Raw genomic sequence first — 27,091 nt, 5'->3', positions numbered from 1 at the left:
TTTCACGAAAAACAGGGAAAAACACTATTTCAAAATCGTATAAAGTTTTGCATATTTCGTCTTATAAACATATTATAGATCTCTTGTCTTGACCAAGGGAACCATTACGGGCCACTAATGGCATTTTGGTCGGTGATTACCTAGATATGAGATCTATATCTAGATATGCTTAAATAGGCTATGAAATATAAGCACACTTGTATTTATTTATTTATTTATAAAAAAAAAAAAAAAAAAAAAAAGAATTGCATAACCTAAGCTAATAATTACACATGGAATGGGTGCACATTTGTAATGTGGGATTCTAACAGGATTAGAACATGTAACCATATGTTACATGTCATGAATTGAAGTACATGCAACGTTTTCCATTATACAAAGTTTAAACTTTTTTTTTTTTTTTTTTTTTCTGGGTTTACAGGGTTACCCACATGTATATGAAATTAAAATGTAATAAATCACGCAGTGGGCTACTTAGCAGGCTACTCAATACATCTATAAATGGTTTGGCCACTGACTCAACCATTTCCAAATGAATTTCTCACTGCAACATAAACACAATCCTTGATATGACAGGCCAATCTGAGATCCAGACCAAACGTTTAGATCAGGGCGGGTCATGTGGCTTGTAAACCTACTGCAAGATTCCTATAGGATATTCTTATGTATGGATTTGTAGTACTTTGGTGTATGACTCATAATAATAATAATGATAATATAATAATTGTAATAGGAAATAATATACACTGTTAATAAATGCTGTACAGTTACAGAAAATGAAGCAGCAACTTGTTCATAAAAACCTTAGCCTCAATAGATATTGCAGGTGATCGCCTTGTTATAGATATCAGTTCAGGTCTAAGCTCCTCACATAATTCTAGTGTTTCCTGCTATGTGAGGTAAAACGTTTCAACAAACATGTAATCTGGGAAACTGTCTAAATTTGTTCAGGGTGTGATGCGGGAGTGACAGGATTTCACCTAATTTTTGCTCTGACATCTTCTCGGTAACCAAAGAATGGCAGACGGCCCATTGAGAAGGTGATAACAAGTGTCCTACACTTTCGTGGGTTGCACGGATTATATCATTAACACAGGAAAGTCCCAAATGTGTTCACAAAGCACTATTTAGAAAATGTGCTAATAGCACTAATTCAAGTACACAGACTGATCTTTGTGGATTAGATAATTTGCTGAAGAAGGGTAACAGCACTGATTTTATGGTACAAATGGTACTAATGCGAAAAAAAATAAAACAGAGTGTAATGTCAGACTTTATTTCTTAAATGTACCGTTTTGTTTACAAAGGCTTGGCTTTTCACCTCACTAACCATTACATGGACTTACAACCCACTGTGCATAATAAGTGCAGCCCCTACTTAATGAAGCAGGATCTTTATACTTTAATACTCATTTGGAAAACCAATTAACTGCAGCTCTATTGAACAAGTGAATAGGAAATAAATCAAGCAGTAATACATCGGTTGAAAGCCCTAGCGCTCTGTAATTAGGATACCGAAGGTGCCCAAGGTCTTGAAGTGTGAAGCTTAATATCAATCGACAATTTGTACCATCTATAGCAATTAGCCATTTTATGTCCTAGTGTTGTGCCAATTCTAAACATTCCAAATAAAAAAAATGATATTACAGGTCTGCAGGACCATGGTACAGTCTTTTCAAGTTATCAATCTAACATGCAATCTGACATGTATTATAAAGACCTCATTTACTTGTTCATCATTATTTTGAGACAGTGAAATAGTACTACAGTAGCTGCTTCTATATAGTAGCTACAATTGTACAAGAAAAATCTATATTTTTTAAAAATGCATTAAAAAAACATGCCCTACATTATTCCCTTACGCAGCTTGTGTGGACATATCAATCAGCTGGCATATTGTATATTAAGCATACAAGTCTTTGAATCCTAAGGCTGTGGGTTTGATCAATGTAAAGGGGTAACAAAACTCTGATGAAGGAGAATACAGAGGTTTGTTGGCTGCCTGTTCAGACTTGATTGGCCATGGGGGTAAGTGCTGCATGAAGTTCCCTCTCTTCGTAGACTCAGGATGGAAAATTACTGCTGCCGCCAACAGTATATGAAATATTTCAAGTGTGATTTAAAAATGTAAGGATACTCTAACTCGACAATATGGCTACTGCCTTTTCAGTACCACATTATCTTCAACCTCATTGGCCAAGTACATTCAGTACATTCACTTGGCAACTATATTTAAATACCTGTGGATGATATCATGATTATGTCAGAATAGAATGTTCATTCCAAGAGGTTCCAAAGTTCCATGTTTGAAGATAAATTCATGTTCCCTTCAAACCCAACACAGGTGAGTTGTTTATGCGAGGACCTCCTTTTTAGATGGTAATGAAGGGGCCACAGGCTGTTTCGATAAGTCAGACTTGGTCAGATCGGTAACTGCCTTTTGTTGACTATACTCGTTCTCAAGGAAATTGGGGTCCAAATTAAACCAACAATAGAAATCTGAAATTTTTTATATATATATATATATATATATATATATATATATATATATATATATATATATATATATATATATTCAGATTTCTGAGGGAGTGGTTGTACAGATACTGAACAATCACTCCCTCGTTTTCTCATGGGCGCCAGAGTCCATTATAAATCCTCTACGCAACCTGCTTTTTTGCATTTTTCACATAAAAAGCAGCACCCTGTTTTAATTCGTACAGCGGTGGGTAATTGATTCTCATCAACCAATTAATTTAATTAATCTTCCTCTCCTTTTTCAAATGCACAAACCAGCTGCATCAAAACAATTTATTCCCAACATAGGTTTGTTGCTAGGGAGCTGACGTCACTGCCTTGTAACTTTTGCTAGTTCATTGCTGCCACACGTTAACACCTCATTGGCTAAAATAAAAACCACTTCTGCAAATAGATATTTAATTTGCTTTGTGTTATTGGGCAATACGTGTGTATATGATAACAGTATGACATTAATGCTTTGTTTTTAATTGTTTTGTACCTTGTTGTTTGTGATGTGCAGTACGAAATAAAAGAACAGAAATTCTAAGTGCCTATGTATGTTATAGCTAAGGCACACACAGTTCGAAAGTAAATGGACCGCGATATATATCCGATCCATAGTATAGCAAGGGGCAATATAATGAGACGTGGATATTTGTGTGTGTGTGTGTGTGTGTGTGTGTGTGTGTGTATATATATATATATATATATATATATATATATATATATATATATATATATATACACACACACACACACACACACACACACACACACACACAAACACACACCAGAGTAATATAACACTATGATGTAAGGATATATATATATATATATATATATATATATATATATATATATATATATATATATATATATATATATATATATATATAATTTATGGTGTTACAATAAACCACTCAGGGTATGTGAACTGTTGGGAATAATTAAACTTCTCAGAGCGTTATGACCATTTTTAGTTACTACAGGTCTTTTCATTCAGTTTATAATTTGCCCCAGCTTGAATGAGAAAATCTTTGCCTATTGAAAATCCCAGAGGTAATTATGCAATGGTGAGTATAACTGGATGGATTCTATTAAAACATGCATATTTATAAACTCCTAAATTACGTTGTGCATTGCTAGTAAATTAAAATGTGTTCCTCATGTATGCAAAGTAACAGTGTTAAACTAAAACTACTTAATTAAACAATAATGATAACAACCCTAAAGCTAAAAGTTTTGAAAATGCAGGAGGTGCTTTAGGTGTAGATGTTTTCTGCTTATTTACACCTACATACATAGGTGTGTGTGTGTGTGTGTGTGTGTGTGTGTGTGTGTGTGTGTGTATCTATATATATATATATATATATATATATATATATATATATATATATATATATATATATATATATATACCTATTATATTAGTAATATAATCATCTGCAAATGGTACCAGAAAATAATGACTCACACAACAAATATAATTAATGTAAAGTATTGACATAAAGGACGAGAATCTTCGTAAAATTGTTATCTGTATTCCTTGTTCATGCCGAAAAAGTACATTGGTATGTATGTCTTAATGTTTAGTGAGGACATGCGTGGTACTTTCATTTAGTGTGTGACATATATCCTCTGTATGCTCAAAAAGGTATAGTATTCAGAATTGCAGTAACAGGAACAAATAGGTCATTGCAACCCACACTCACTGTGTACATTAATTCTTATAACATGGTGTAACAATAAGGACGCTGTCGCTGGTTCTTGCGTGGATATGTGCAGCTGGGATGAATAGCAGGAGATGTGTTGCTAAGCAACCAATGGAGCAGGTAGGCTCACCCGGCACGTTACTGATCAGGAGGTCCTGTTTGGCTGGGGGGGGGGGGGGGGGGGGGGCTTTGTTTACATCAGGGAGGAGAGTGTCCACTCTGCAGGATAACTACTTTGGAAACCTTCAAAACGGTGCCTGTGAAGGCTCTCCCCAGCCAAGATTAAGGCTGGGACTTACAGCAGTAGGTTAGTTTAGAGGATGTTGATCCCAACCAGTATAGAGAGGGTTTCATAGTGTAGTAGGTTCCTGGAGCAGGATGTCTCTTTTAATGATGCTAGCACCGCCTTGTGTAGAATACTTTTATTTTTTAGCTTTGTTTTGTTTTCTTTATTAAATCTGACACTAGGGCTACCCCCCAATACATCCATATAATAAAATCAATTTCTATGCTGATGATTGTCGTGAAACCAAAAAGTCAGTACACCAAGGCACATTTTTTTGTATAAGAATTTTATACCTTTATAATGAATTGGATAGTGTTTTCCTTTATCAGTGTTGGACTATGTAATGCATTACCCAAATTTTATAAAATATATTGATAAACCAAGCACTCTGATTTGTCAGGAACCATAAAAAACAGCAATTGTATTTCTGAGAAACAGTGTAAGGTAGAACAGCAGAATGCAGGGAATGAAATGGGGCTGTTGAATTGGAACCCAATGCCTCTGTGGAGACTACAATAGGAAGTGCAAACTCTATTTGATTTAAAAGTGCAGACATCTCAAAGAAAGGAATCTTACATATACATCACTGCAACCTTGACGTTTGATTCTATGTTTTGATAGCTGAAAGATAAGTTTATTACAAAGGTTTAAAAAACAAAATGGCATAAAATGTCTTTGAATTGAAAAAGTGCAAACCACTAACTACATTCTTTAAGTTCAATCTTGTGCTCCTTTTTAAACAAATAGTAGAGGATTTTAGTGGTTAACTATTGCTACCCTGTAACTAAGGCATTTGCTCTTTTGTGTTTATGCATATGTACACGTGTCTAATGTGTTTGACTGAAAATTGTTCTGTTTTATGTAAATGTGTCCATGTCTTCAAATCTCATGTGTATTCTAGCATGAAACTGAAAGTCATAGTAAATTATGTTTTAAAAAGCCGCACACTGGTGTTTGTAAACATACAGTAACAAAATGTTAAATCTGGTGACTGCTCCTGCTGTGTAACCTGGGAGTTATGCATGGCTAGCTGTGAAAATTAAATTTACATAATTAGTTAACCTCAGAAGTGTAACCTCCAGTGTGAAACCAAACCCATTGTTAAAAAGATGTAAGTGTAATTCTAAAAGCTGTACATTGTTCTCTATCAATACCATCTGAAGTAGGATTTTCCCCCAAGTATCAATAGCGTTTGTTCAGAGCCAAGTAAAATGAAAGGTCATACATAATCGTATAACAATTGTTTCTAAACGAGTCAATCAGTGAATACGAACAAGTAGAATGTCAATTGTTTTCAATCCACCATTGTTATTTTATAAGGATTTTAATGGAAATGATATAGTATTGTTCAAACAATACCCTAGCAGCAATAGTAATATTTGATCAGTCCATCTGGTGGCTCTGTTTGCTTAGTTAAAATCTTAATCAAAGAAGTTAGAACATTTGCAAAATTCATAGAGTAGTACTAAATACATAAAATGTATTATTTTTTATTTGAATTGTTTTCCATAGGATTTCTTCATCCAAATACAGTGGTCTCTATTTATTTTGCTATCTGATTTATGGTACAAATCATTGTGAAATAATGAAAACTGAATTAGTGAATGTACAAATTTCATATGTACTACAGATTATGTTGCAATATAATGAACTGACAATACTGTGTGTGTGTGTGTGTGTGTGTGCGTGTGTGTGTGTGTGTGTGTGTATATATATATATATATATATATATATATATATATATATATATATATATATACTATATATACTGTAATGATGTGTATGTACCAAACGTCAATTTGGAGGCTTTTGGACCCTGGGGATAGCCACACACATTGTATGATGACAAATGTAACAATTGCTTAATTGTATAGTTAATGGGCAAATGCTGATCAGATGCGAGTGATCAAGTTGGGGTTAAAAAGGTTTTCAGTTGGTGTGTTCAGGGGAGAGGGTTGAAGTGGAGAGAGAGGAAAGAAACTGAACAGTGGAAAGGTGTGTCGGACAAAGAAAGAGTTTTCTGTTAACGAAACAAAGGTACGGGTTCTGACAAAAGTGCTTGAATGTGATTTGGATTAGGTGATTTATGGAATTAATTTAAACAGGGGAACAGGCTTACCCTGCCCTGCATTAGATAGAACTACTATTAACCAGTTTAGTTAGCGCCTAAAGAAGGGCTAGGTTTTGTTTTGTGTTTTTGTTTGTTTGAAACATCAGTTTGCTAATAAATGTACACCATGGCGTTTAAAGAGCACTTCCATTGTATCGTGTAATAATTAAAGACACAGACACCTGTTTGAAAGAACAACACGGACTCCGGCTGAAACGGTCAGAATACAAGATGTTTCCTATATTTGGTTTGGGAGTCATCTTTGATCCTGATCTATCATTTAAGACTATATTAGAGAAGTTACTAAAGTATCTTTTTACCATTTGAGAAAGATAGCCAAACTTTGAACAATTACTTCTGTATCTGATGCCGAGAGGCTAATGCATGCCTTTCTTTTTAGAATTGATTATTGTAATGCACTTTTTCTGGTGTTCCAAAACGTGTGGTACCACGCTTATAGCTTGTTCAGACTACCACTGCAAAATTCTGACTATAGCCAGGAAAAGTGAACGGTACCCCTGCTTTGGCCTCTTTACACCTGTGCAGTATAGAATTGATTTTAAGATTTTGCTGTTAACTTCCTGAATGGATTAGCACCTTGTTATTTGCAAGAGTTATTGACCCTGTATCTTCCAAACCACACCCTAAGATCACAAGATGGGGGGCTGCTGGTTATTCCTAAGGTCAACAAAAGCAACATGGGATGTTTTTGCTTTTTCTATGGAATGCTCTGCCTTCATTTGTCAGTGAAGCTGGGACCGTTACAGTTTTCAAGTCAAAACTAGAAATGAACTTTTATAAAATGGCTTTCTTATCTTAGTGGGTTTTAATGTAACTTTAAAATTGCTGCTTTTGTATTATTATGTGTATACTGATATTTAAATATATTATTTAAATGGTCTGACTGTGGCAGTCGTATGTGTCCACTGTCTTCTACTGCATGCACATTACACGTGCATCCTGGCATGGCAAAACTACCTGATAATCTCTCACATCAATCACAAAACAACTAATCTCCTACCGGATGTGACATAAAAACGCACTGCCAATTCTGTAAGATTTCAGCATTACCTTCTCCGTCATTAACCATTTAAGGTACCTAGGAGAGACAGCCAGGCAAAACAAAAAGGAGCCACTATTAGGGCCTCAGCAGGAGAGGTTTTTTTTTTTCAGTCCAGGGCTGTAGAACATGTTGGATCTTTCTTCAATGTCTGCCAATGATTCACCTCATTATGTTTTGTTGTTGTAATAGCAGTCATAGCAAACTACTGTATGGCACTCTTAAATTAAATTCTTCTGCTTCTTACCTCATTACATAATCTGAATTTTTTTCATTCTGTTTTTGTAGACCTTGTTACAATAGTCAAGTATCTTCATTTTAAAGCTAGCTAGCAAGGTAGATATATATATATATATATATATATATATATATATATATATATATATATATATATATATATATATATATATATATATATAGTTGTCTCAATTTTTTTACCCTGGTTTTCTCCCAAATTTAGTGCCAGAGGACAACACAGATCTGGCGGCTCCAATGCACAGCCACAGGGGTTGCTGATGTGCGGTGAACAGTGGATTTCTCTGCTGACCTAGGCCCTCCCTACCTGGGCAGTGCTCGGCCAATTGTGCGCTGCCCCCTAGGAACTCCCGGTCACGATTGGCTGTGACATAGCCTGGACTTGAGCCTGTGATCTCCAGGCTATAGGGCACATCCACATAGAGCTCCTTTGCCGGATGTGCCACTCGGGAGCCCCACCAATATTAGATTTTTTAAAAGGTAATACCTTACTGTTGCTCAAAAAAGTAATCTGATTAAGTAGCTTATCACTATAACATGTTAGGCAACCCTGATTGCAAACATAACAATATAAATCCTACATTTTTAATTTAGCTGTATTAAAAATAGTATTAAAACAGTCCTGTTACCTTGTATAAAACACTTTCCATTTTTTGTCCTCAGTCACAAATTATTGTGCTTGTCTTTAATTAATTCCCCTCAGTGGATAAAGGAATTTGTACAAAGAATTTCACCACCTGCAACACATTATTTAATTTAGAGCAATTCTGCTCAACATACAAAAAAAAATGAAATTACCTTTAGAAGAATCTCAACACACCAAAATACACGCACATCAATTGTAGGATCATTAAGCAATATGATACAGGGTTAATACATGAGTACAAGCCTTTTAAAGAGCAAGTTGACAGGCGTATAACAATATAGTGTTATACAGTACTTACTCATGCGCTGCTCTTTAAATTGCACTTGTGTCAGTTTTAGTTTTTCTGCGTGTGTTGCTACAAGTAGAGTGTATAAACTTCAACAATCAGAACTTTTTCTAATGATCTCTGAGAAACACATTGAAAAATAGAGTCATATCTCCCCACTACTGATACAGACCCAGTCAATTACAACCATTGTCTAGTGTTAATTAAAACCTCCTCCTATCCATCTCAGCTGTAGACTTGCTAATTACAGTGTGATGGTATTTAATGGAAAATGATGTTCTCAGTATCAGATGCCATTTGTCTTTCATAATTCCTTTTGTTATTTGTGTGGGCTGTACTGTCCTGTTAACTCCAGTTAAGATTTGTATTTACACTACAAATCATTTTTTTATTGCTTGTATTACAAAGTATGCCAGTTTAAAACACTAGAAGTATTGATAGCAACATAGCTTAAGCATTACAGTATAACACATTGCAAAAAGAAAGATCAAATATTGAACAGATGGCTTATTCCAGGCATCTTCTTGTGTACCGAGCAGCCTGAATGAAGTTCCATGGGTGCTTAAATCGTCCGGCAGTTGAAAAGCCATGTTGTCAAATAACTTGAATGGAATGTGAACAGCTGATCAGTGAAAAAATTGAGCAAGCAATGCAGCTCAAAGTCAAGCAAATTGAGATTTTGAGAAAAGTGATAATGATTGAATATTGGAGCGACAGAACCCAGAACCTTTCAGAATGCAGATAATAATAACAATAATAATAATAATAATAATAATAATAATAATAATAATAATTCCACTTGAAGCTACATGTACTTGCTCTTTAAAAATGTCAAGAGCTGGTGGTTTGCTGTCTATTAATGAACAATTAAAATTACATTAACTGCCAATAAACAAAATTGTTACAAACCCAAATATGACAGAAGGTTAAGGAAATTTGCTAAATAATAACAGCAAAATAGCTTTAAATTGTAATTTCAGCTGGAAGGACATCTTAAGAGTGTACAATAAAGGCAATATTTGTAACCTGAAGTGCTTAAGCACTGTTAAGGTTAAAAGTTACTGAGGACACTAACAAGAGCAGTTCTTATGACACACTTATCCAACCACATGGAGGAACCATTTGACAAAGCAAGAAGAAATATTTTTATTTACACTCTTCAGTCTTGTAATACAAATCTTTTGTAGAACCTTTTTTAATATTTTAAAAGAACAATATAACTAAGTAACAACTTTGTAAAAGGGTGCAACTGAGCAGGTTCTTTACTCACATATTCCTCATATGAGTCGTGGGCTGCTGGAGGTGGGGCTGGTCTGTACCCTGGTGCTCCTGGAGCTCCCCTTGCACGCGGGGCTGGGACTCCCCTGGCAGCTGGCAGACCAGGCAGTGATCCACGGTTCACAGGCACTCCTCTTGGTGTGATAGACCCTCTTCCTGGGGGAGGGACTGCCGCTCCTCGGCCCCTGAAATAACCAATTGTTAATTGATAAACTTTTATATAATAAATTGGTACAGTGGCAAAAGAGTTGGAACCAAACTTTGGACCAAGCTGTTTATGCTTCAACCCCAACCCCAAACAGTTAGTATGAGAAGGATAAGTTATTTAGCCAGTGTCAAGTCAGCAGCTGAATTGGATTGTGAATTATTACATACCAGGAACACCATGTAGTTACTATAGTTGTGGAAACATACAGGGGTTGGACAAAAATAAGAAAGAGTAGTTCAAACAACTGAGTATAATATAGTACAATTGAGTGCACTGTATGGTCACTACTGGCAAGCCAAACGGCACTGATTCAACATGGAAAATCTTTTCTCAGTTCAAAATTATTTCTTTTCTCAATCCGCATTTGGATACAGGAGCTCATGCTATTACAGCCCCCTCAGGTGTGGCACTGAAAGCACAGACAATCTGTAAGGAAACATGTCATGCTATTCCAGTGTGACACTAATTTGCACATGAATATATCATTTTAACAGCTGTCCATTCTTGTTTTCAAATGCCTGCTGTAAATTTAATTAAAACTATTAATTATTAGAGTTATTGTAAGGATGGTTTTGCATATGGAATATTTTGTTAATCTTTGTTTGAAGAAAGAAGGCACTGTATAACACATTTGTCACAACTTGTCTTTTTCTGATGTGTCTGAAGAAATTATATTTTCAGAATGCTCTTTTATTTTATAAGTGATTATGGTGATTATATTTATCAGTTTGCTTGTAAGCAAACATAAATTAGATGTAGTGTATAATTCATGTTGCAAATTTGCTCTAGAGTGATGCCCTTTGACACATCATTGTCATACAGTATGTAGATAAAACTAGGCTGGCCCTCACTTATGAACCAGAGCCTTTTTAATTGGTATTGTTTGTATTTAAGGTTTTTAAAGGCTTTGTACCTTCTTATTTGAGTGCTCTGGTGGAAAGAACTAGCATCGGCTATACTTTACACTCTCAGGACTCTGTTAATTTGGCCGTTCCAAGGGCTTAAATGTATGGGAGAATTATCTTTTGCATATCAACTCCCAAAGACATGGAATTGTTTCCATCATAGTACAAAGATGGAATTCGATAATCTTTCTTTCTCTTGTTTTAAACATCGTATTTGGGAATTGCTTAGAACTGCATTTATTATATGCTTTGATGTCTGTATGCTGCTGATTAAGTTTGAACCACACACATTTGTATTGTGTTGTTTGTACTTTTAATTGTTTTCCAGGACCCCCTTGTAAATGAGGCCTTGGTCTCAATGGGTAAATATCCTGGTTAAATAAATAATTAAATAAATAAATACATGAAGTAAACTAACATTGTTATTCATTGAAGAATGGAATGACAGTACTAGATTGGTATATTATTCCTATTTCCTCCTGGTATGACTTTTTTTCTATTCATATTCCATGCTGAAGCAGCACACCTTAAAAAAAATAAAAATAAATAAAAATAATAACAATGACTATGGACTATTCTGTCAACAAAAGCTAGCACAGTTTCAAAACTGATTAAAATTTCATCACATACTTAAATAAAAAGAATATTCAAGAATCCAAAAATTATTGATGGATCGAAAGACCTAAAGGTGAATTGATATTCTTGTGGTTCAGGGAGATCATGAGTTTGATCCTCAGTCTGAGATGACTCACATTGAAGTTAGTACTCTGCATACAGCAGTTTGCATGCCTAGAGGATCTATGAATTTCTGTTTGGTATGAGAAAATCACCACAAGGGAACAGATTTTTCTGTTTCGTCCCTGTCCTCATTTTTTGGAACAGAGACAGGTGTTGGCAGTGGTGTAAAACCTCTGGAAACCCACATTCAAATGCTCCTAAGTCCCTTCTTGGGTTTCCAAATGATGCAGGAATGAAACAGAAATGCTACACCAATCAATAAAATCTAGGGAAAGTGATATGATTTACACAACTCCCCAAGAAGAGATGGACCAGAAGTAAAATAATCTGCCTCAAGGACCTATTTAATATTGTTTGTGAGATAAAGGGGCTGTGCCTGTATTGCTGCTGACATGGTCAGACTTGTTACTGAACATGCGGGAACTAACGAGTGACATTCACATAATTAGTATTGTTGTCAGACTACTTTAAAAAGATATTTGATAATGTATGGAAATGTGAACCATTTATTCCACTTATAATTATGGCTTGAACCTTTCAGTGCATCACCTTGCAGCAACTGTAGGAGGGAGCCGAACGCCCCGTCCTCCAACTCCTCTCCCTCGGCTTGAGTCTTCCGAACCATTCAGATATGAGAGTTCTCTTAGCTGCTCTTGGCGTATCTCATCGTTATAATCCTGCCAAATAAAAATAAAAGATTGTCAGAAGAATAATGATTGTTCCATCTTTAATTCAACAGTTCAATTCCAGATCCAAAGGCCTTTTCTTTCAATTCAACTGGTTAAATTCCAGCTATGCTTTCTCCCAGATTTCTTTCTGAAAGGAAAACACATCTAAAGCAAACTAAAGCAAATAAAAATTGTAAAGCAAATATAAAAATAACATAGGACTACAAGCAGCTACATTAAAAGTCTGACTTGTTTTTCTGGTTTTGTAAATTTATTGGGTGAGTATTTCCTTTCAGAATTTAGCAGTGCTGGAGAGTAATGCATTTCATGTAACACGTTACTGTAATCTGTTTACATTTTCAGTAACTTGTTACTGCAATGGTTCCTTTTCATATTGGTAACTAAATGTGGCAACACATTATATTTCAAGTGAAAAAATAACAGTTACTTTTAGTTATGTTTAAAAAAGGACTATAACATGCATAACATAGGTTTCAGAAAAAAAAAAAAAAGTACTTTAGCTCAGGGCTTAATTTGCATTTACTGGTGGTGTGGGAATATATTTAATGTAATCCACCACACCAATTAAATGTATGAAAGAATCAAAAATGGTAAATATTCTGCTGTCACGAAACACTACTCAGGCCTCTTGTTTTGGTGCAGCATTGTGTTGGAAAGAATGTGTTAACTGGAAAGCGAGAGCATTAAAGGATCATATGATTTTTATTTCCAGAAATCATTCCTTATATTATGAGGACATCAGGGAAGCAAATCTTTGCAGTTACACTGACAATAAAGAGCTTGCATTTTCATGTATTCAAATTATAATGGAAAGGACTCTTGAGATTTTGAAACATAATAATATATATATATATATATATATATATATATATATATATATATATATATATATATATATATTATATAAAGGTCATGGTTTTACAGAATGTGTTTTGTGAAATAAGGTTGAGTGTACATATAGAAAAATGATGAGACACTCAGGCAGTATCCTTGACATACACAGCAGAGCAACATTCAAATGAATGTGACACCATTCATAACTAATAGACAAGAAGGCTAGAGGAGATATAACATCCTGCTGAATATTTAATTTTATTACAGTTCATAACCCTACATTCAAGACAGCTCATACTTCACAAATATCCCAATTCCCCTGTGTGTACAGATTGAAATAAAAAAGAAAAAAAAAATCCATGTTAATAAACATTAGCTTTAACTACTCTACTCATCTGACCTATCAAGTTTATGCTTTTATTAAGATGTTCAAATGTGCTTACTATGTAACTGAAGAGAAGGTTGCAAAATCGTAGTAGTCTTCCTCTGCAAATACTATCAATCATATTCATAAGAAAACGTGTTGATTAAAGAAAGTGACAGGGAAGTCTGTGGTGAACTGTATTTTAAAAAAAAAGCAAAATCCAGTTAATTTGGATTGCATAAAAACAATTCTCCCCAATTTGAAATGCACAATTTGAATGTTGCCTTACTACTGCATTCAACTTTCACTGTCAACCCAGTGACTTCCACTCACCCATCAAACCTAAAAAAAAGATACTGAACTCTGGAAACAAAAATTGCCCAGAGCCATGGGGCGTCTGCCCATTTGGGGTTGTTGAAAAGTGATGAACTAAGCCCAGGCAGTTTTCCCTCCCCAACCCAAGGGATCACAAAGAACAATGCAGAACTCTCTGTGGGCCTTAAGCCAATAAAAACAACTCAGCACAACCAGAATGTGAACCAGTGAGCTCCTTTTCATGTAAATTCCCTAGCACGCATGCAATAGCCTTACTACATACATGGTATCAAGCCCGTTTCTTTAACCACTGGACCCCCGAGCAGCACACATTTGTTGATTTAGGAGCTGACGTACGGATACATACAAAGTGATTTGTGGCTGCAAAATACCCATATTGCAAACGCGCAACCCGCGAACAGAGATCGCAAAGTGGGACTTTAGCAGCAACTAAAAATGTGCCGTATATGTAAAGAATCCTTTTCTCCTGTCGTTCTGCACCAGCTATCACATTAGCATTTTGCCTTCATTAATCAATTTAAATGATGTTGAAATGTATTCAAACGAAGAAAAGAGCATGGAATTGGGTGGGGATCTGGAATACTAAGCAGACACAAACATTATAATGAGATGTAAGGAGGAGGATTTTGCCTTGCACTTGGGCAATTGCTGACCCTCTATAAACATTGCACCTCCTCTTACAAGATGCAATCCACTGTAGAAGTGAGTAATTAAGAGCTGTATAAAACCAAACACCTTCAGAGACCTGTTATTGACCTCAGGGGGGCTGCTGTGGACACTTTCTGAAAAACCCAGGGTCACTTTGTTTGGTATGCCGGGGGATGCGGTGGTAATCCTAGACCTAACAGCTGAATTTCATCTTTTCATCAATTGGTTGACTGTCCTGGTAACACTGACAGCATTGACTTTCTCCACTATAGATCACCTTATGGTCCCTTTAGTAGCATAACTGATGTTGTTTGAGGCTTTTCCAAATAACTCAATTTCACGCTGAGTGACCTCAGCCGTAAGAACTCTCAGCTCCTCTTTTCCGTGCTCCGAAGACTTTGCTGCCCTTTCTCTGAAATTTTTTTGGTTTGGATTTTGTGCTCCACAAATCTCATACAGCACTTACTGCTCTCTGTACTCCTAACTCAACTCACCTGTGGGCTGTAAATGTGGTCACTAAATAGCCCAATGCACAGGCAGCGCTCACTGTGACCCTCATTGTCATGATTGCAGCTCATTATTTGTGCGTGTTGAATAATTTGTATTGCTCTTAATCTTACACAGGCCGCAATGCAAAATAATTGCCTGGCCGCTAGGCAATCTTGATTTTGCAGCTGCAATTGTTTGCACTACGCCTATCCTTACATCAGCCCCTTAATCTCTTAAAATCCAACAGCTTTCAACAACAATAAAATTTGAAGCTTACAATTATGTGATGCATGTGATGTAACCCTCTTTTTAGCTTCTATTTAGCTCCCAAAACATGAGAAAGGAATGGTGTGATGAAGAGACGTGGGATATAGAAATGAAAAAGAAGCCATTACTGGAACAAATAGTGAAGGATAAAGGAATCAGTATGGAATTACTATCAGTAGCAAAGCAAAGCAGGCACATACCTTCATAGCTGTTATAGCAAGACGAAGAATACTTTTTAAATCACACTTTACAAATGAAAGTGTCTAAAATAATTCAATTAATATCGAAACGTATGCCAAACTTTATTCTCCAAAGGAAGCAGTTTATGAAATAGGATTTTCAATCAACAATTAGTTGCAGCACAGAATACGCACTTTGTAAAAAAAAAAAAATGTTACAGAAAATTTCATATGAACAGGGCTCACAGCAAAGCCAATTTTAGTTTCATTCAAAAAGCAGTCATGTGCAATAATCACATTTTAGTAATTCAGATACTCCAAAGATAATGTATAATGGGCTGAGATGCTATGCTATCTGGACTTTGTATTACATATTTGCTGGGCCTAACTAAGCCCATAAAACATAGTTAGTCTAGAAATTATTTTATTAATATTTATTGATGGGTGTAATCTATATTTTATCATGGGCAGATCTTGGCCTTGCATTTCCCCCCTACCCCCCATTAATCTCATGTGAGGAGGCCAGAGGCACTTTAAAGCCTCAGAAATATAATATTATATTATTACAAACACAAAAATCCTATTTGATTTAAAGTTAACCTATTAAATGTTACAAATTGCTACTACCCCTGGGGGCTATTTGCTTTTACCAAAAGCACAAGGGAAACACTGCAGGACAGGACTCTAAACAGGTCAGGTAACAGTGTACTGTAAACTGTAATTGTTCAGCATTGTCAAATCAGTGGAAAATCACAATGAGCTGGGTGCAGGAGTGAAGACAGCTCAATGTAGATATAGACTAACTGAATAAAGCATAACTACAAAATATCTTAAAAGGGTTAAAAGCCATGCAATTGCCTCAGTCATTCAACCATCATTTTAAAACACTTAATAGTGGTAGTGAGAGGGGGGTTATGGGTATTCACTGACAGAACAGGAGAGACACAGTCAGTGATGATGAAATACCTTGTAGGCACCCAAGATTTATTTGTACAAAAAATAATAAAACCTAGTGACACCACGAGCAATGGTAGAGCACAGGTGGGCATTGACGAAGTGTAAAATCAAAAAGAGAATACAAAAATGAAAAAAAAAAAACTGAAAAAATTTACAAGGTTACAAGGTTGCCATTATAACGATTGTTTTTCCGCTGTACAGAGAGCTCCCGCTTACACACCACTAATTATACTAGAGTGGGAATTTAAAAACCGTAAACTAAAAAACTATTTTAGCAGCCATGACCCTGGGTCCACACTAGGTGGTCAGTGGCTTGTTCTCACTGGCAGCAAGGCTTTGTTACCTTGTCATTCTCAGGCTCATCTGCCCAGGGGTGTGTCAGTGGCCCTCTTTTAAAGTGAGATGCTCCCCCAGGACAGGCCTACCTGCTGGTCAGGGATATGCAGCTGACCAATCCCCAGCTGCCACTGCCTGTAAACAAAACTCATCTAGCAGTTTGTCAGGCAGAGAGTTTGGCTGTTTCCTGTAGACGCACACATGTGTCCGAGAAGGCAGTGACGGTATGTTGCCTTGTTACAGTGGTAAATTAAAAAAAAAATAAAAATAAAAAATAAAAAGAAAGATACTAAAAGAAACTTTGAAAAATTAAAAGATAAAAAAGATGGCAGGGAGGCCATCCAGGAGGGACTTCCAGTAATCAAGGCGGGACCGTACCAGGGCCTGAACTAGGAGCTGAGGAGTAATCGGTGAGGAAGGGGCAAATTCTGTGCATGTTGCTGAGGAAGGAGCAACAGAAGCGTGCCCCCAAGGTTCCTGGTGGATGAGGAAGGAGAGAGGGTGGTGGATTCAAGATGAATAGTGATAGATTGATCAGTGGTGGGGGAAGAAGAGGGAGAAGAAAAGGAGTCCTGATTTAGAGAGGTTGAATTTGAGATGATGCTGTGAGTGCATCCAGGAGGAGATAGCCGAGAGGCATATATATATATATAGTGCCTATAGAAAGTCTACACCCCCTAGAACTTTTTTCACATTTTGTTGTGTCAGTGCCTCGGAGTTTCATGCATTTAAATTAGGATTTTTTTTTCACTTATCTAAAGACCATACTCCACACTGTTAAGGGGAAAAAAAGTTTTTATTGAGAAAAATTATATATTAAAAATACAAAACTGAAACATCATAATTGGATAAGTCTCCACCCCGCTGAGTTAACACTTGGTGGAAGCACCTTTGGCAACAATTACAGATGTGAGTCTGTTGAGATAGGTCTCTACTAACTTTAATCACCTAGATTTGGCAATATTTGACCATTCTTCGTTACAGAACTGTTCAAGCTCTGTCAAGTTACTTGAGGAGCGTTGATGGACAGCAATCTTCAAGTCATGCCACACATTTGATTGCATTTAGTTTGAGGCTCTGACTGGGCCACTCAAAGAAATTTACCTTTTAGTTCCTTAACCACTCCAGTGTAGCTTTTGCTATGTGCTTTGGATCGTTGTCATGCTGAAAAGTGAGCTTCCTTCCCAGTTTCAGCTTTCTTGCAGAGGGGAGCAGGTCTTCCTCAAGGACTTTACTGTACTTTGCTCCACTGATTTTTCCTTCTACCTTGACAAGTGCCCCAGTCCCTGCCGATGAGAAACATCCCCATGACATGATGCTGCTACAGCCATGCTTCACAGTAGGGATGGTGTTCTTTGGGTGATGCGCTGTGTTGGTTTCGCGCCAAACATAACGATTTGCATTTAGGCCAAAAAGCTCAATTTTAGTTTTGTCAGACCACAAAACTTTTTGCCACAAGGCTACAGAATCTCCTGAGTGTTTTTCTGCATACTTCAAACGGGATTCAAGGTGGGCTTTCTTGAATAATGGCTTCCTTCTCACCCTACCATACAGGCCAGATTTGTGGAGTGCTTGGGATAGTGTTGTCACACTTGTCTTGGCTATAAAAGCCTGTAGTTCTTGCAAAGTTGCCATTGGCCGCTTGGTAGCCTCTCCTTCTTGCTCGGTCATCCAGTTTGGAGGGATGGCCTGATCTAGGCAGGGTCTTGGTGGTGCCATACACCTTCCATTTCTTAATAATCATCTTGACCATGCTCCAAGGGATATTCAAGGCCTTTAATATTTTATTATAACCATCCCCTGATCTGTGCCTTCCAACAACTTTTTCCGGGAGTTCTTTTGAAAGCACCTTGGTGCTCATGGTTGAGTCTACCCAGCTGAGGGAACCTACAGGAACTGCTGAACTTATCCTGAAATTACATGAATCAGTACAATTTAACACAGGTGGAAGCCCCTTAACTTGGTGTGATTTTGGTTACACCTGAGCTAATTTAGGATTGCTATTACAAGGGGGGTGGGCACTTTTCTAATCAAGCTATTTCAGTTTTTATTTTTAATTAATTTTCTACAAATTTTTACAGGTCAAGGTCTCTAAATTAGAATTCCAAATGCACTAAAATAAAATACTATTTCCATCACTTATAGCATTGTGTGTGTGTGTGAGAATGCTGTTACTGCTCAGCTGCTACATTGTGGCAGCTCAACCATTTCAACTTGTCAAATACAGTAGTCATGCTTGGTAGAACACCCCATTCCTGAAGTAAACAGTTCATTTTCCAAAATCTAAAGGTTAATTCAATGTTAAGATATTCTTTCTTTACTTCAAGTAATACAATTTGCTTGATTCATGGTACAGTATTTGTGGTGTTGCAGAAATATAATGTTTTGTCCAGTAGTAAACTATGCATTACATAGTTGTTTTGTGAACAGAAACAGTGCATCTCAGGAGGCATAGTGTAAGGGTATGCCACCTCTGACAGAATGGTTTGTAAATATTAAGTAAATTGAATATATAATAGTTGTAAATTGGAGGATATAGAAATATATATTGTTAACAGTAGGTCAAATACTGTAGGCAGTTAAAAGAAACAATTAACGACTGCATACCCTGGAGTGTGTTATTGCTTTATATCAATTTATGAAAAGAAAACAAAAACAAAACCCAATAGATCTTAAACTTTAAATACATTTTTATCAAATATATCCTTCCACCTGTGAAAAATAGTCCCTATACTTTGGCTGGATAGACTACAAATTGTCTTGAAGAATATGCATTGATATGTACATTTTGGCGCTGATGTAAGGATAGGCGTAGTGCAAACAATTGCGGCTACAAAATCCAAATTGCCTAGCGGCCAGGCAATTATTTTGCAGCCTATGTAAGCTTAAGAGCAATGCAAATTACTCAATATGCACAGAAAATGAGCTGCTGTGATAATGAGGGTTGCAATGAGTGACACCTGTGCATCGGGCTATTTAGCGGCCGCAGTTACAGCTCAGAGGTGAGGTGAGTTAGGAGTACAGAGAGTAGTAGGTGCTACATAAGATTTGTGGAGTACGAAAATCAAACCAAACAATGTGACCTGGGTTTGAATATGCAGGGTCTTTTCCATCTTGTCCTTCTCTTCTGAAAGTTTTCCTGCCTGTCCTCAAAAAGAGCCAAGCCTCACAGCATCAGGAAGTGTAACACAGCAGCTATCCTGAGGCCAATGACAACTCTCTGAAGGCGTGTGGTTTTAATCAGCTCTTAATTACTCGCGTCTACAATGGTCTGTACCTTGTAAGAGGAGGTGCAACATTTTTGGAGTATCAGCAATTGCCCAAGTGCAAGGCAAAATCCTTACATCTCATTTTTGCATCTGCTTAGTATTCCAGATCCCTGCCCAATTCCTGGTGTTTTCTTCATTTGAATACATTTCAATATCGTTTAAATGGCAGGAAGGAGGTTTGCTTGTTTGCTGGGTGTCACTCATAGTCAGAACAAAGAAAACTATTTAATGCATTTTATTACACTCTGATTTCTGCAACCACTGTACTGTTGTTTACTTGAATATTTCTTGCACTGACTTTAAAATCTGAACCTGGTTATTTTTTGTTAAAACATTTTCAAACACAATCCCTTGTTGTCAAGGTCCAATTCAACCACATTATCTACCCCAGTTTAAAAACTGTTGATTGGCTACATTTGGGACTATATAAATCATCCATGGAAATTGACTAACATTTAAAATGTATACTATTCTGTTTATTTTTTGATAGTGTTAGAATAATGTATAATAATAAAAACTGTTGACTATCTAAGTGACCTGTAGTTCTTAAACACATTATGGCAGCAAAAAATTCTACAGATTTGGTTTTGACTTTTATCCTTATCTCACCTATATTGAGAGTACATTTTTATGAAATAATCTTCCCTATGTGAAAACAGAATTAGTTAATATTGCAGAGTCAGATTGGCATTTAAATATCGCACCAGGAAGCAGACGGAGGATGCTGATTGGCAGCTTTCCTTCCTGTTACTTTCTCCTTGAGGAATGTGAGTGAAAAGGAAGGCAGATACTACCATATTCAGAGGCAATACTATAAAATATAAAAAAATAGATTGCAACAATGTGACACAGAGAGAATTAATTCTAGTCAACAATCTCCCTCCCGACCTGTGAGGGTGCTGTGCAACAAGTAAACACTGTGCCCCAGACTGGATGGTTTGGCAGTTCCTTCCAGGGTTAGTTCGAAGCTGGTCATCCAAGGAGTGGGCGGAGCCACAATACCATAAGTCATTGCCTTAATGCGGAAAGCGATGTGTCAGTCATGTATTGCATTCACTAACAAAGGGGGTGGGACTGAAGGTATATCAGGGGAAGTGGCCAAGCAATCTCTTCCTTGTGTTATAATTATGGTTATGCAAACACCTATAAGGAAAAAACCTGTCTAGTAACAGTGAGTGTTTTGTTTGTTTTGTCCTGTCTAGTAACGGTTGTATTTGTCGTTGTTAGACAGCTAAACTATCCAGGAGCTGTTGCTAAGGGGTCAGTTTCCAAACCCGGACACATCACACATACTGTGCACATGACTTCTATTTCACCACTAACACTAAGACCATGTTGGGTTTGTGTGTGTTATTCATATTGTGATGTATTATTTCAAGACTGAAACCACTGTTTGGCACGGCGCGATACACTTGTGTAGAGCCCAAGCTTATTATTTAAGTGTTGCTGGCATGCAACCCAGCCAAATAAAGAACTGTTTTACTGTGAACTGTCTTGTGCATATTACTCCTGAGCACTGCATCACCACTACACCTCAGAATTGCAAACCACTTTGCCACATACAAGAATTTAAAATATTAGATGAAAACTAAATACATATAAACTGATATTGAAATGGGAACACATCAGATTACAACCTTTACCAAAATTTTAGGAGCATCATCTTCATCTTCAAAATGTCACTTCTATTCTCTCTTCTATTCTCTCTATTTTTAATATGTATATAGCGTGTATATTTTTCTTTTTTTCTTCTATATCCGCTTCAGGGATTTTACAGCAAAACAAGATGCACAACCTTTTCTGCTCTAAACATATCTTGTTTTATGGACATTTGGGATAATGGTGGCAATTCACACTTAAAATGACAAAGATATTGATCACACCTCAATTCACTTAATGTTTATCCTTACGGTATTTTTTTTTCCGGAAGCATCAAAGTTAACAATATTAACCACTTGCTCTTTCAGTAATTGAGAGGAATGGTAGTTCCTCGTACCAAGTACCAGAGACTCTCTATACAGCAAGGACTGTTTACGTATTTTCATGATATTGGCGCTGCAAAAGTAAATCAGCCAAAAGCAACATTTCACTTTTAATTTGTAGCTCCCAACACTATTAGGTGAAATGTAGAAAAAAAGTCAATACCTGTCATACAGTAAGAGAAATAAGTCTCCAAAGTAAGGTAAAAATGTCCCTTTTCTCCCATTTTTTGCAGATTTTTGCAGACTCCAGGCGCTTTTATCCAAGCATATGTATATTACAGGACATCTAAGTTTAATGACAATTAACTTGTTTTGTCAACATGGAAATATATTGAGGAACACACTAATTGTGAGATCTATATCAGTTATATTAAATTATTTATTTCTGCAAAAAATATCTTATAATATAAAAAAGCTGTAGCATGCGTGGGATTTGAAACTATAACCTTCAATTTGTAAACATGTTGTGTTAATGTTACCTGTCAGTGCTACACAATTGAGAAAACAGCCCTACTTTGTAAGATGAAGTCATCCAGATGACAATTCTCAGGGCGCTGTTATTTGGTACATTTTGGATTTTTTTTTTTTCAAGTCATTTCATCATTCTGATACTGATCTTGATCTATGAAAAAAAGTTGATTTCCTGTCAGTGTAACGCTCATTCTGGTCCCTATTGGCACAAGGAAGTTTGGTATCCTCTCGATACTAGTTGATGAGAGTAACGCTATTTGTGGTCCCCACTAGTCAAAAAGGAATGTTCTGAGAATTAGCTATGCTGAAGGAAATCCTATATATTTGGTAAGTAAAGTAAAACATAAATAAATAAATAAATACATTAACAAATATTGAAATAAATTAATATATAAATCAATACACAGACATTTATTTCTTTATGTGTTGATATTTATTTTTCACTATCAGATATAAACACTGCCATTTAATATTGTATGAAATTAAAATAAATACTCAACAGTTCTTGCTCAATTGTATATTAGTGAAGATTTTTTGTATCTAAAGGTTGTCATGCGTTCATATATTTTTACTTTCAAATTTAAAAAATGACATTAGAAATGCATGCAGCAAAGGAGAAGCCATACTAATGGGGGATTTCAACTACCCCCACATAAAACAAGAAAACCCAGCAGGGAGTATGACAGCCGCAATTGAAATGGTAGACATCATAAATGACAGCTTCCTAATGCAATTTGTCAATGCACGACTAGAGTGGAGCTATGCCTAAATTTAGTCTTTTCAAACAACAAAGAAAAGAAAAAAACTCAGATCACAACATGATCTCATTTGATGTGCTGATCTGAGGGAAGGGTATACCTCTGACTGTAGTTTGAACTCCCCAAAAAGTAAAGATTGTAAAAATTACAATTCTGAATTTAAATAAATGTAAAATCTACTTTATTACACACTAAATTATTACTACTTTACAGCTGTACAATGAAGATGTTTCTGATTCAGATGAAACATAGTTTAATATCTTTTCAATGTTATATAATCTTACCGTATATACTGTACGCTTTACGTCCAATCCCATAACACACTTTATACTACCAGTAATGACAATTATATGCACAACTGCATTACACTTACTTCATTTACTTTTATTTAGGACTAACAAGTGTATATAGTTTGCTTTAACCAATTTACAACCAATTTGCTACCAACCTAAGCTTATAGCTCAGTCTATCACTTGACACATTCCATTGTTAAATTATTTTGCATACATTAATGTGAGTACTTTATATAAGCAATTTAATATATTTCGTAAGCACAATAACATATATACAGAGACCACCGATGCCTCAGGAGCATTATTTTAAAATAAACATGCAAGACCTAAGATGGCATTGCTTGTAGTGTTAAAGTATAATATATCCCAGGATGGACAGCTACTTGAGTGTTTTGTCAAAGAGTTAACTGATTTGCATGAAACAAGTATAACAGAAACAATTCTGGGAGAAGGTCAGAGGGTTGTTAAAATACATACTTTAATTTTTTCAGTAGATTCAGTGGCTAGACCAGCCCTTAGTAGCAACCCAGTTTAATGGCAAGTATGGTTGTGACTTTTGCCTCCATCCTGGTGAGCATGTTCCCAAGGGAGGAGGGTTCACTAGAGTATACCCCATTAAAGAAAAAGATCCACCTATGAGAACCCATGAGCAGCACAAAGCAGACGCAAGTGCTACTTCTGAAAGTGGAAATCCAGTGAATGGTGTTAAAGGCTCCTCCTCGTTGTTGTTTTTATCGGTTTTCAATATGTCACAGTCTTTTTTTGCCTGAGCTGCACATGCACTGTGTTCTTCTTTGTGTAGTAGGATGTTTGTGTCTTTGTGGCTAGGCATTACATATGCTTGTTCTCCTTGGTATGCAGGTAGAAGAATAAATGAGATAGACACAAAGCTTTTGCAAATTGCTCCCCCAAAATAAATAACTAGAAAACCACAATCTTTAAATGATTGGAAGTATTGGAAAGCCAGTGAGTGGCACTCATTTCTCTTATTTTATTCACTACCTTGCTTAACTGAGATTTTACCTTTGAGATATAATCAACATTGGTTTTACTTGGTCTATTCAGTGTATAGTCTCAATTATGAAAGACTCAATTACTAGAGAAACTTAAAAAAGTAAGTGTGGTTCTTAAGGGGTTTGTAAACTGAGAATTTCTATGGTAAAAGTTATTTGACCTTTAATGTAAATCTAAAGTGCCTATAGAAAGTCTACACCCCCTTTCAAAATGTTCACATTTTGTTGCTTTATAGCCTAGAATTAAAACGCATTAAAATAGATTTTTTTTCATTTATCTACACATCTTACCCCACAACTTCCAAGTGAAAAAAATGTTCTAGAAATTTGTAGAAAATTAATTAAAAATAAAAACTGAAATAGCTTGGTTGGATAAGTGTCCACTCCCCCTCCTTGTAATAACAATTCTAAATTAGCTCAGGTGTAAACAATAGCCTTCAAAATCACATACCAAGTTAAGTGGTCTCCATCTGTGTTAAATTGTAGTGATTCACATGATTTCAGGATAAATTCAGCAGTTCCCTCAGCTGGGTAATGCACTTCAAAGAAACTCAACCATGAGCACCAAGGTGCTTTCAAAAGAACTTCGGGACAAAGTTGTTGAAAGGCATAGATCAGAGAATTGGTATAAAAAAATATCAAATATCCCTTGGATCACGGTCAAGACGATTATTCAGAAGTGGAAGTTGTATGGCACCACCAAGACTTTGCCTAGATCAGGCTGTCCCTCCAAACTGGATGACCGTGCAAGAAGGAGACTGATCAGAGAGGCTACCAAGAGGCCAGTAGCAAATTTGTAAGAGCTAGAGGTTTTTATGGCCAAGAATGGTCAAAGTGTGCATGTGACAACAATATCCCAAGCAATCCACAAATCTGGCCTGTATGGTAGGGTGGCAAGAAGGAAGCCATTACTCAAGAAAGCCCACCTTGAATCTCTGTTTGAAATATGCAAAAAAAAAAAAAAAAAAAAAAAAAACCTCAGGAGATTCTGTAGTCATGTGGCAAAAAGATTTGTGGTCCGACGAAACTAAAATTTGGCATAAATCAAAGTGTTGTTTGGTGTAAACCCAACACAGCGCATCACCCAAAGAACACCATCCCTACTGTGAAGCATGGTGGTGGCAGCATCATGTTATGGGGATGTTTCTCATCGGCAGGGACTGGGGCACTTGTCAGGATAGAAGGGAAAATTAATGTAGCAAAGTACAGAGAAGTCCTTGAGGAAAACCTGCTGCCCTCTGTAAGAAAGCTGAAGCTGAGACGGAAGTTCACCTTTCAGCATGACAATGACCCAAAGCACATAGCCAAAGCTACTCTGGAGTGGCTAAGGAACAAAAACATAAATATCCTTGAGTGGCCCAGTCAGAGCCCCGAACTAAATCCAATCGAAAATTTGTGGCATGGCTTGAAGATTGTTGTCCATCAACGCTCCCCAAGGAACTTGACAGAGCTTGAACAGTTTTGTAAAGATGAATGGTCAAATATTGCCAAATCTAGGTGTGCAAAGTTGGTAGAGACCTATCCCAACAGACTCACAGCTGTAATTGCTGCCAAAAGTGCTTCCACCAAGTATTAACTCAGGGGGGTGACGACGGGTCTTATCGAATTATGATCTTTCAGTTTTGTATTTTTAATATATAATTTTTTTCTCAATAAAAACTTTTTTCCCCTTAACAGTGTGGAGTATGGTGTGCAGCTATGTGGGAAAAAAAATTCTCATTAAATGCATGAAACTCAGAGGCACTGACACAACAAAATGTGAAAAAAGTTCTAGGGGGTGTAAACTTTCTATAGGCACTGTATTTCTGCATTTACCTAGAGGTGTTAGTGATTGGGTAGCACCTCTGCTTGCCCTTATGAAGTGTACAACAGGGTAATAAAAAGCCTTTTCCAGGGTACACAAAGTGTATCAAAACAAGTATGTGAAATGTATATTGTGATTAAAAAAAGGTAAACAGCAAAGCTACAAGCATATAAAATGCCAGTGAACCTGCACATATTTTGTTACACAAACTTCTTGGATCGACAAGAATTTCTCGGACAAGAAAATACATTGATGATGTCACTACTCTTGACCTTTCTCTTTGTAGAGAGCTTCAAGTTATTGAAAAAACTGCAGAGGAAAGGCTTGACATCGATTTAAAAAAGAAGTACTTGTGCATGACAGATATATATTTACAATCATGTTTTGTATCACACTAA

The 27,091-nt window shown here is 36.3% G+C and overlaps 1 protein-coding gene across 1 annotated transcript in view; it reads right to left on the bottom strand.

The window, feature by feature from the left end:
- Nucleotides 1-27,091, bottom strand: part of LOC121315264 (KH domain-containing, RNA-binding, signal transduction-associated protein 2-like) — a 124,108-nt gene that overhangs the window by 11,679 nt on the left and 85,338 nt on the right. Inside the window, exons 5-6 of the mRNA XM_041249306.1 lie at nucleotides 12,554-12,681; nucleotides 10,146-10,338 (exon numbers count right to left, since the gene is read on the bottom strand). Coding sequence (XP_041105240.1) covers nucleotides 10,146-10,338; nucleotides 12,554-12,681 — 321 coding nt within the window. The remainder of the gene's footprint in view (nucleotides 1-10,145; nucleotides 10,339-12,553; nucleotides 12,682-27,091) is intronic.

Source organism: Polyodon spathula, chromosome 5 (genome assembly GCF_017654505.1).
Source record: "Polyodon spathula isolate WHYD16114869_AA chromosome 5, ASM1765450v1, whole genome shotgun sequence".
Lineage (NCBI taxonomy): Eukaryota > Metazoa > Chordata > Actinopteri > Acipenseriformes > Polyodontidae > Polyodon > Polyodon spathula.
The sequence above is the reverse complement of the archived record's forward strand: the minus strand, read 5'-3'. Positions and strand labels throughout refer to the sequence as shown.